At 44.1% G+C, this 11,571-nt stretch overlaps 2 protein-coding genes across 2 annotated transcripts; one reads left to right on the forward strand and one right to left on the reverse strand.

The window, feature by feature from the left end:
* Positions 1 to 256: 256 nt before the first annotated feature.
* On the reverse strand, positions 257 to 5,407 carry LOC138827517 (large ribosomal subunit protein bL9m-like). Its single transcript, XM_070023109.1, has 7 exons — positions 5,249 to 5,407; positions 4,908 to 5,064; positions 3,974 to 4,098; positions 3,726 to 3,776; positions 1,461 to 1,562; positions 932 to 1,015; positions 257 to 800 (listed from the first exon to the last, which is right to left on the reverse strand). The coding sequence occupies exons 1-7, from the start codon at positions 5,390 to 5,392 to the stop codon at positions 666 to 668; spliced, it is 798 nt and encodes a 265-aa protein (XP_069879210.1). The 5' UTR covers positions 5,393 to 5,407; the 3' UTR covers positions 257 to 665.
* On the forward strand, positions 5,394 to 11,191 carry LOC138827440 (ornithine decarboxylase antizyme 3-like). Its single transcript, XM_070022930.1, is given in 7 exon segments — positions 5,394 to 5,512; positions 8,291 to 8,467; positions 8,735 to 8,795; positions 8,797 to 8,874; positions 9,627 to 9,802; positions 10,257 to 10,342; positions 10,934 to 11,191. Coding segments are annotated over 7 exon segments (840 nt in total). The 3' UTR covers positions 11,077 to 11,191.
* The last annotated feature ends 380 nt before the right edge of the window (positions 11,192 to 11,571 follow it).

An 11,571-nucleotide genomic window follows, 5' to 3' on the forward strand; every position in this document is an offset into this window, starting at 1 on the left:
TAGGAAGGTGGCTCAGTGATAGAGCGCTTGTCTTGCATGCATGAGGCCCTGGGTTTGATTCCTCAGCACCACATAAGCAGGAAAAGCCAGAAGTGGTGCTGTGGCTCAGGTGGTAAAGCACTAGCCTTGAGCTGAAGAGCTGAGGGACAGTGCCCAGGCCCAGAGTTCAGACCCACAACTGACCAAAAAAAAAAAAAAAAAAAAAAAAAACTTACTTTGGATGTCCTATTCCCAGTATACTGAAGCCATTAAATAATACCTAAAAAAAAGAACACAGGTCTTTATTTCTGTATGATATATAAATGTTCAGTTCAGATGATGAGAGCCAAGTACTAGAGATGATGGCTAGCTCTTCTATTTGCTCCAGTTAACTCCAAGGGAAGAGGCTAAATAGGATCCAGACTGTTTTAGTCCACTGCAATGCAACATAAATCTATAGTCTAGTACTTCCTGAGCAGAACTGTCCCAATAAAGCCGGATGTGAGAACTGTTGAGAGGTGCAGATGGTAACATGGAAGAGTCAACACAGACATATGCCTTTCAGTCTGGCATGTCCATATGTTCTCTAAAACCCACACTTTGTCAGAGCTAGGAGTGAGGCCAAGGTGCCGGCTCATTTTTACTCCACTGTTCCTGATTCTGCTTTGCAGAACTAGAGGGGAGATTCAGATTGTCTGGGAGTCGGTGGAGGGCAAGGCCTTGGTAGCTTGCTGAGCTAACCAGTACTTATATCTTTTGGTCTTGGGCTTCTCAAACATGACCACAGACATAGGAACTCTCACAGTGTCAAGTCCGTTTACCTGGAAAAAAACAAAAAACAAAAACCAGCACAAAAAACAGTCAGGCAGAGCTAACATTACCCAACTCCATCTTTTCATGTTGATGTTTCTCCCAGTGAGAAAAAGGGAAAAACAATACTTGAAACACTCACCGTCACCTCACACCAGTACTCGCCCCACCGTGTGATAGGCTCCTCTGGTAACTTTAATGCATGTGGAGCAACTACAACACCAAGCTGGGGGAAAAAAATCAGCGAAATGAATCCTTAAGGATGCCATTTCAGGCAACCACATAAAGCTACCTCCTCTACAATTTCCTGTACAGGAGAATTTATTCTAGTTGATTTCATGGAAGGATACAAAACTGACCACAGCAGAGAAACTTAGTCTGACTTTCCAGAAAGGGAGGTGAATTTACAGATAGAAACTCATTAAAATCACTCTCACCCATGAGAGTAGTAATTCTCCCGTAATTCATGTATTCCCAGGCTCTCCCTACCTCCTCCAACTTTTCCTATCTTTAAAGTCTGTTATCTCAATCCTTTCCCTCCCACTCCCTGCAAACCAAAGAATACTTTTAACTCCAGCTCGATGCTCATACCCTTCTGGAATGAAGGATTAAAGTTGGGGCTTCCTTCCCAGAGGAAGCACTGTCTCGAGGTGGTGTTTTGAAACACTCACATTCTTGAAGAAGTGGCGGGCAACTATTTCAGGGTTCAGCTCCCATTTGACATTGTTCTTCATTCCCACTTCTAGGTGACAGCCTCTCAGAAATTTTACTGTCTGAAAAGAATTATAAATAGGGACTGAGATTTGAATTGGAGTCAAAGGAGAACAACCATTTGTTAAGAGTCACATTGTCTAGGGCTGGGAAGGTGGCTCAGTGGTAGAGCGCTTGCCTTGCATGCCTGAGGCCCTGGGTTCGATTCCTCAGCACCACATAAGCAAAAAGAAAAATCCGGAAGTGGCGCTGTGGCTCAAGTGGTAGAGCGCTAGCCTTGAGTTGAAGAGCTGAGGGATAGTGCCCCGGCCCAGAGTTCAGCCCCACGACCGGACCCAAAAAAAAAAAAAAAAAGTCACATGTCTGAGAGTTCAGAAAATAAGGACACAATTTCTGCTTCATACTCAAGATGGGGAGAAAATGGATGGGAAAGATAGATATAGCCTTATTGTATTGTGGCTGATAAGGTAAAAGGATATTTTAACAAACCTTTTACAAGGATGTCACCTATATACACTACTGTACCAAAGCTAGGAACATTAGTCAGGATCATCAAAAAGGACTCCCAGTATATCTAGGATGGAATGGCCTTTAAAGACTGTTATTCATGGGCTGGGGAGGTGGCTCAGTGGTAGAGTATATGCCTAGCATTCATGAAGCCCTTGGTTCAATTCCTCAGTACCATATTAACAGAAAAAGCCAGAAGTAGTGCTGTGGCTCAAGTGGTAGAATGCTGGCCTTCAGCAAAAGAAGCTCAGAAACAGTGCCCAGGCCGAGTTCAAGCCCCAGGACTGGCCAAAAAAAAAAGTTTCTAGATCTTTGGGGCTGGAAAGGTGGCTCAGCGGTAGAGTGCTTGCCTTGCATGAATGAGGCCCTGGATTCAATTCCTCAGCACCAAATACACAGAAAAAGCTGGAAGTGGTGCTGTGGCTCAAGTGATAGAGTGCTAGCCTTGATCTGAAGAGCTGAGGGACAGTGCTCAGGCCTAGTTCAGTCCCCACTGACCAAAAACAAAAAACAAGACTGTTATTCATACCATTTTAAATGGACTTGTACTGCTACCTGCACCAACTGATAGTTCTTTTTTGCTTACAGAATGAAATATTAATTCATTAATTGATGATTCAAAATGTTCTGCACATCCTCTTCTAATCCCCTTTCTAGCCATGTTTCCTAATATTATACTATGTAAATCCTCTGTTTTTCCTAGACTGGTCTACTTTGTTAAAATGTGCCTTAAATTTCTACTTAAACTTTTTCTCCTTTAAGAACACTTTTCCCAGGAGGAAAAAACTGGGAGACAGTGAGGAAGGGGTAACACTATGCAAAAAGAAATGTACTCATTATCTAACTTATGTAACTGAAAACCCTCTGTACACCCCCTTTATAATACATTTTTTTAAAAAGAACTTTTTCCATTCTCCTGGACTGTTCAAAGCCTACTGATCCCATCTGAGAAGAGGCCCTCTGCAGTCACCCTTAAGACCATTATGATGCATGTAACTCTTAAAATGTACTGCATTGAGTTTACTGCCTTCTCAACTCTACATTTTACTTATCTGTAAATGATCCTAAAGGTAGAGACTTCATCTCACATTCGTTTGTAGGGAAGACAAGAAGGTTACTGGGCCCTGGACTTGGGGCCTCAGATGTGCTATGCAGAAACTCATCATTGAGCCTTGTCTCCAGGCCTGCTTTTCTCTGGTTACATTTGAGATAGGGCCTCACTTACTGTCCTGGTCCATGACAACTTTATTTCAGGCTTCCCATTGTTGCTGGACTGATAGGTTCCTGCCATCATCAGCAGCTTTTTCCACCAAGCTGAAATCTCCTGGACTTTTCTGTTCAGGATGACCTGAACTTCAGCCCTCCCTCATCTCAGCCTCCCATGTAGCTTACACTGGCCTAAGGGCTTGAGAAGGGGGAGGGTCTTGTGAACTTTTCTGCCCATGCTGTCCTAGAACCATGATCCTCTCATTCTGTCTCCTAAGTAGCTAGGACCACAGGCATGAGACATTATTTACTAGGTTTTCACCTCACACTTTCATTGGGTTCCCTATGTCCAGATTACCTCAATAAGCTATGGTACTTCATATAAAAGACCAGAATTTCTCAAGAGGGAAGTAGCACTTCTTTCTCACACTCTAGTGTGTATAATCAGGAGATTCTGAGGAAATCAGGGAGCTCTCAAGAAGAGGCTGGTGAACAATAAACTTTCTACTTACTGCTTCTCCTGCCTTGGTCTGGATTTTCTCTAATTTTCCTTGTTGTCTCAGCTAGAAAAGAAATAGATGAAAATTAATTAAACCTATGAGTTCATGTTAAGTAATATCAAACTCTTATTATGCCAGGGATAGGCAGGATTCTTAGATTCTTATTCTTCTATTTAAATTAAATATGGAAGGGGAGGAAATTCATAGAGAAAACTTTTCCTTAAATGTTTTGTTCCTCCAGGTTCCTTTTGTCCACTCACCAATTTCTCCTCTTCAAATAGCTTCTTGTTTTCGGGGGATGCATACACAGCTAGTCCCTGAGGAAGGAGTTTATTACGACCCACAGATTTTTTCACTGAGACTAGGTCACCACGGACTCCAAGTTCTGCCGATGAGAACAAGAAAAACTGGGTCAAAAAACTACATGTATCACCAAAGAGAGATAACTGGCTTGGGTTATAGCTCAGTGGTAGAGATCTTGACTAGCATGACCCAGGCCCTGAGCTCCATCCCCAGTTGTGTGTGTCTTTGGGGGTAGCAGTAGGGGAGGTACACTTCCATATTTTCTTAAAAGTTTTCATTCTTTCCTAAAAACAATTGTTATATTTAATAGGAACTACACTTGAGAGACTGGTAATTGTTTCTTTAGGGCCTTACTTAGAATTTTAGCATTCTGGGTATGACTTGCTGTGAGTGAGAACCTGTTCAGAAGAGTTCATTATTTATGGAACAAACTGTCAGGTCTCTCCTTCACAGAATGGTATGGTTGCATCCACATTTTAATTTTCCAGTATCACAATCACAATTTTCTTTTTGTTTTTGTTTTTTCCCTGTCGGTCATGGGGCTTGAACTCAGGGCCTGGGCATTGTCCTTAAGCTCTCTTCTAAAACTCAACTCTAGCACTCTACTACTTTGAGCCACAGCACACCTTTCGGTTTTCTGGTTGTTAATTTAAGAGTCTCTCGGACTTTCCTGCCCAGGCTGGCTTTAAACCGCGATCCCCGGACCTCAGTCTCCTGAGCAGCTAGGATTTAGCGGCGTGAGCCACCGGCGCCCGGCTACAATGACAGTACTTTTAATGGCTTCCTTTCTTCACATATAGACAGATATTCTACAAACTAGAGAAAGGCAAAACAGCGAATGTCAAACAGGATCAGCCTGAGGGGGCAAGTACCTCCGCGCCCAGGCCTTACCGTCCACAGACTGCGTGAGGATGAGCTCCAGGTTCTCTTTGGGCCCGTGTTTCGTGTCCTCCACCAGCCGGTAGACGCGGTGTCGCCGGTGCAGGCGCGGCTTCCGGCCCTCCTTGGCCAGCGGCACCTTCCACCAGCGCTCCACGATGACCGTGTCCTGGGGTAGGGAGGCTGGGCTGAGTCACCACCAAGAGACCCCCGCCCCCGGCCGGCTGCGCCCCCAGGAGAGCCCGCCACGCCACGGCCGGGCCCCTCCAACTCCCAACGCGCCCCAGAAATGACACTTGGACGTCAATAGCCCCACGAGTGTCCAGGACCCCAGAGCCCAAGCCCGTCCTCACCCGACGATGGGAGAGACCGAAACCGCGCTGCAGACTGTCTGTCCCCCCGTCAAGCCGCGGCCGGAGTAACTCCCGGGCTCCCCCCCGCAGCAGCGGCACAGCCCCGCCGGCCCGCAGCAGTGCTCGGCCGGCGGCCGCCGCCATGATGCCGGACTCAAAGGAAGACCCGAAGAAGGACCCCGGCGCCGGCGGCGGGAAGGGCCCCGCTGGGGCTGTCCGCGGCGCGCCTGAGCCGGCGCGCTGGAACCGGGAGGCGGCGCGGGGGTGGCAGGGACGCCCCGGCGCTCCTTTCCCCTCTGCGCTCCCAGCTTCGGTTTCCGGTTTTAAGGACAGATAATGGAATGATAATTAGCGCACTGACACCGGACAAGAAACTGTCTTCTTCTTGGCTTTAGAAATCACGGGGGCTTGGCTTTAGCTCCAGGTGTTCTCAGAGGCCACGTCTCAATCTGCCCGTCCTGTTTTCTGCTTGGGGAGCAGGAAATGCTTCTCTTTCCATTTCCTCCTGCTTTAACCCTGTTGTTACACTAAAATACATCCTTGCCAAAACTTTCACTTTGTGAGACTGTGTGTGTGCGCCAGTCCTAGGCTTGAACTCAACCTGGGCACTGTCAAGGATAGCCCTCTACCACTTGAAACAGCTCCACTCCTGGCTTTTGATATTTATTGGAGTCTCACAGACTTTCCTACCCAGTCTGGCTTTGAACTGTGATCCTCAGATCTCAGCCTCCTGAGTAGCTAGAATTACAGGTACGAGACACCAGAGCCTGGCTGAAACTCTTCTTTTTGTGAGACACCTTGACATGTTTTTATTATATCAAGGACCTTTGATTTTGTTTGGAAACTGGGAACATGAGAGAAGACCTCATCCATTCTCCAGTGACATTTCAAACACGTTTGTGATGATCATTTTCTGTGTGTGTGTATGTGTGTGTGTGGTTTCTGGAGCTTGAACTCAGGGCTTGGCCTCTGTCCTTGAGCTTTTGTGCTCAAGGCTAGCACTCAACCACTTCAGCAACAGCTCCACTTCTGGCTTTTTGATGTTCATTGGTGATAAGACTCATGGACTTTGCTCACATTTCAGCCTCCTGATTAGCTAGTATTATAGACATGAGCCACAGGCTCCAGGCTCAATGTATACTCTCTTGAACTGTTCTAGTTTTATGCTATTTATAAGCCAAGAATTTCCAAATTTCCATCTCCATCCAAGACTTCTCACAAATTCTATATAAATATCCAACTGAGTATCCATTATCTTCCCCTATGTGGCTAAAAGACATCTCAAAGTTAAAACTGTCCCACACTAAAATGATTTATAACCCCTCCCTCAAACTACCCAACCCTTAGCCTTTCTCATGCCAATTGATGGAGACTCCATTATTTCAGTTCTTAGACACATCTTAACTCCTTTATACTATTAGCAGGAAATTCTGTGGGTATTCCAAAGTATTTCAGAATTCAACCACTTGTCACCATCTCCCAGAAATAAGGTATCCCCGTAGATAAGGGGTCTTTTATAAAGTGGAGTCAAAGCATGCCATTCTGCAATCATTTCCCCTTTATTCAACAATGAAAGGCCATACAAGTGACAAAGTCTCTATAATCTCACTCCACAAGCTCTCATTGCTTGTATCAGCTCACTCATTGATATTGGCTATCTTACTATTTCTTAAAAACAGTAGGATCATTTCCTATTTGGGGCTTTTACACTGGTTCTTGCTTCTTAGTGGGCCTCTCATATCCAGATGCTTGGCTTGTTAACAACCTTAACTCATTCAGGGTTTGATGAAATGTTACTTTTCCAGTGAGGCTTATTTAAATCACCTTGTTACTATGCTCTGCTGCTGCATTCCCTTCATGGTTCTTTACCCAGCTCTATTTCTACAGCAGTCTTCTTCTAATATTACTTATATTCTAGGTTTGTTCTTTTATTCTTAGAAGTTCCACGCGGCAGGAATCCTCATTTTCTTTACTATTGTATCCCAAGCACCTAGACTCACAGTGCCTGGCCTAGCGCTCTCTCTCTCTCTGTGCCTCTCTCTCATACACACACAGCTTTCTTTCTGTGTGTGTGCTTGTCCTGGGACTTGAACTTGGAGCCTGGGTATTGTTCCTGGGCTTTTTTGTTCAAAGCTAGCACTGTACCACATGAGCTACAGCAGAATTTCTGGCTTTTTGGTAGTTAAATGGAGATAAGAGTCTTGTGGACTTTTCTGACCAGGCTGGTTTTGGACTGTGATCCTCAGATCTCAGCCCCTCTGAGTAGCTAGGGTTACCACTGTGAGCCCAGTGTTCAATATTTATTCATTCAATGTTTATTGGATGAATAAAGAATATATAGATGTTCACACTGGTGGTCTCAAAACCAAGGTTTGCTAACACATCGTTTCAATTTTTTTTCATTAGCTTTTAAAGAAGAGTTTGGCACAAATTCTTTCTGGTTTTGGTTGAAAAAAAAAACACCATAAAGTCTGATACCACTGGCTCTGTATGGCAACCAGATGAAGCTGAGTTGTGTTGGTATCTTTTAAATAGGGTGTGAGTTCATTTTGTATGTAGCCCTGCAGGTCTAACTATATTAGCTGTCCTGGGCCCCTGGAGGTTTTCAGTTTTCCATTCCTACCCTACAAGATAATGGAGAACTTCAATAATCTGTAATGCCTGTGTAGGGTAGAGATGTTAGTAAAAATATTGAACAGGAACTAAATAAGCAAATGTTCAATTAGAGTCCTGGAACTATTCTGCAGTGTCGGAACTCTTAAGTGGTGGGTTTTAGAAGGAGGTATCCCAGTGGAAGGTCCAGGATGGGTGAGCACAAGTGCTTGAAACGAATACAAACTTTAAAGTATTTAAAGTACCTCTGTCAAGTGAATATGCAGTCGGTTAAAGAAGAGGGTGGGGCAAGCAGCAGCAGAGTGGAGTCCAGTGACATAAGGGCTGACTCAGTGCTTGTGTCATAGTGCCTTCCAGGTCACAATGGGCAAGATAGCTTGAACCTCTGCCGCTCGTCTCTGAACTTCACTTTGCCGCAGGGAGGCACTGAACAGAAAAACTGCCTTGTTACAGGTCCCGTCCCTCTCTCTACTCCCTTTCTTATATCAAGAGGGGAAAAACACGGAACTACCTCTACCCAATCTGGTCACCATACGCCTATTATCTTTACTGTTACAAATACCGGATCACCCTCCGGGAGAAGATGCTGCCCTGTTGTTACAGAAGGTACTTTTTTTTTTATTATTTATTATAAAATGTAGGAAAGAGGAAGAATTTGAAAGTATTTCCCAACTGGTAGCAAAGTTGGACAAATCTAGCATGGGACTTGCACAACTTTCCCATTTGACTGCTTTGGAAAAATAGGCTGGTCCATAGATGATACAAAAACAGTATCAGAGGCTAGTCCTGTGTTCCTAGGTAATCCTAAGTATTTGAGTTATAGCCTAATCAGATTCGAATGTAAATTAACTTTAGGTTTATTTTCCCAACTAGCATCACTTATAAGGAACAGGAGGACTTGACACTCCGGCCCCGTTGCTGCCTCCAGTGCTCCTGAGTCCCTAGGAGGTCTCCAGGTGGGCAAAAGCACTGAGCAGGAAAAAGAGCACAACCAGCTTAAAGAATTGTATTCGGTAAGTGAAATGTGAGCTGAGGGCATGATAGGGGCAGAGTGCTAGTTGTAATGTTTAGAGGCCATTAGCTAGTTGGAAAAGTCTGTCATAGAAAATTAGAGGTAGATAGTACATTGGAGCTGAGATGTAATAATGACTTGCTTTATAGACATATAGACTTGCTTTATAGGAATATGGGACATAAAGCTGTTTAGATGCTGACCTAGAATCTAGAACTCCTTCATTTATCTTTATACCATATTGCAAGTAACATTCCGAATCATGATCTTAGAAAAACAGCTTGAGAGAAAACCGATATGAGAAAATAAGTGGAGTAAATAGAATAGATGATAAGGCTTTGTTTAAACAGTAAGCTGTGTACTATGGTACACATCTTGTAGTCCAAGCTATGGGGGAGCTGAAGCCTGAAAATTGCTTGAGTCTGGAAGTTCAAGGCCAGGCTGGGCAACATAGTGAAACTGTCTCAAAACAAGATAAAAATAAACTGTAAATATTTGTACATTTCTCAATTAGTCCTTGGGATGAGATCAGCATCCAGTAACACCCCATAGACTGCAGATCTGATATCAAGTAGAACTCTTAACAGGAATGGTTTAAGGGAGACTTTTGAGACAGATTCCACTTCTCCCAGCTTGTCTCATTTGACTCATCTTGCTTCCAGAGGCACCCAAATCTGTACAATTTGACTTGTGGACACTGAGGCAGTAGACTATAATACTTTTGGTAAGAAGAATATGATTATTATTTTCCAGGCTGGGAACCTGACAGTGCTGTCTACTGACATTCTGCTCCACCAGGATCCAGTTCAGTTAGACTTCCACTTTCGCCTCACCCCCCATTCCTATGCCCATTGGCACGGCCTTCTTTCTGACCACCGACTCTTCCTGGACATCCCATTTCGGGCCTTGGATCAAGGCAATCGGGAAAGGTGATTCAGCTAGGATGAGCCAGTTGGGGAGGGAAGGGATGAAGGGATTCCATCCTTTTGTTGTGTCACAATCAGTAAGTGGGCTGATTCAAGAACTGGGTAGGACACACAAATCAAGTAGCATACAGATAAACCTGTGATGTGACCCAGAACCTTTGGTGTTTAAGGGAATAGAGCCTATGGGAAGTTGCAGGACTGATTCAGAAACATAGAAATGAAAATCCAGAAATAACAGAATAACAAAAAGGGCTTTCCAGCTTCTTGTCTTAATAGACCTTTCTTCCTAGACTTTTTCTGTGGTTTATATTTCATTCCAGTCATAATTCTTTGGCTTCAGAGAAAAAGCTATCAAATCTAGTTTAAAAACTTTGATTTCTTGGTCTGGGCAAGTGGACAGCAAAAGCGGAAAAATTTTTCTAGACCCTGAGTTGACTTGTTCTCTCTGGCCCTCTAGTTTGACAGCAACATTGGAGTATGTGGAGGAGAAGACTAGTGTGGACTCTGTGTTTGTGAACTTCCAGAACAATCGGAAGGACAGAGGTGGGAATCTGCTGTTTTTTTTTTTTTCTTGTCCTTTCTATAGAGGCAGCCAAAAGCTTATTTTCCTTTGTTAGAGTCTCTTTCCTGGTATTTCAGGGATTTTTCTTCTCCCCCACTACAAAAGAAATTAAATCACTCAGTATTCTGTTTATGCACATTGTAGCTGAACTAACTAAAAGTCCCTGGAGGCAGTGTCAGAGTTAGACTGAGGGAGCAATGATAAAATTACACAGAAAATTCAAGAGATGTGGTGGACCAGGCAGGAGTTCAAGGGAATGTAACATTCCTTATGTGAAAGGATTGGGCACAAAGCCAGAACTGGAATACATTTAACCAGATAGATGCTGTGTTGAGACTTCATACACACAAAATTAATCTTAAATTTAGTGAAGAAAAAGTTCTAGGAAGTCTCACAATGAGAGAATTGAACATCAGAAGTGTTAAAGTCAGGGCTGGAGCCTAGGTTTGCTTCACACCAAAACACATCCTAAATAAAGCCTGTACTCTACTGCTTCCATAAATCAGATCTCTGAGGGAATAAATGGGATGAGCTAATCACTTGTTCTAATCATTTGTACTGTCCTTTTACAGGTGCCCTGCTTCGGGCCTTCAGCTACATGGGCTTTGAGGTGGTCAGACCAGATCACCCTGCCCTTCCTCCCTGGGGCAATGTCATCTTCATGGTGTATCCCCTAGAAAGGGACCTTGGCAACCTGCCTAATGCGCCTCCCTAAACATGCTTATTCCATCTCTGTGAGGGGCTGGAAGCCTTGATACACGGGACTCAAGACCCCTAGGATGTGACTCAAAACAACTCCACCCTAGGAATAAAGGGTAGTGCAATCAAAATGTGTCCGCTGTTTCTTGGATGGAGGGGGTAGTGATGACTGGGGGTACAGAACTAAACTCACTGTAGGGTGAGTTTGGTGATTAAAAGAGGGAACGAATTCAATTTCTTTTTTCCATTCCCGTATCCCAAGCCATTTATACATCCAAGCCATTTATACATCCTTAGACATTTATAAATGTCTAAGGCAAAGTATTACCAACCAATTAGGGAGCTCAAAAAGACTGTCTTGTTGGGCCCAGTTGGCTCATGCCTGTAATCTCAGGAGGCTGAGATCTGAGGATACCAGTTTGAAGCCAGCCTGTGCAGATAAATCCCCGTGAGACTCTTACCACTAAAAAACCAGAAGTGGTTCTGTGGCTCAAGTGGTAGAGGGGTAGCC

The sequence above is a fragment of the Dipodomys merriami genome, unplaced genomic scaffold, assembly GCF_024711535.1.
Source record: "Dipodomys merriami isolate MVZ:Mamm:240054 unplaced genomic scaffold, mDipMer1.0.p SCAF_156, whole genome shotgun sequence".
Lineage (NCBI taxonomy): Eukaryota > Metazoa > Chordata > Mammalia > Rodentia > Heteromyidae > Dipodomys > Dipodomys merriami.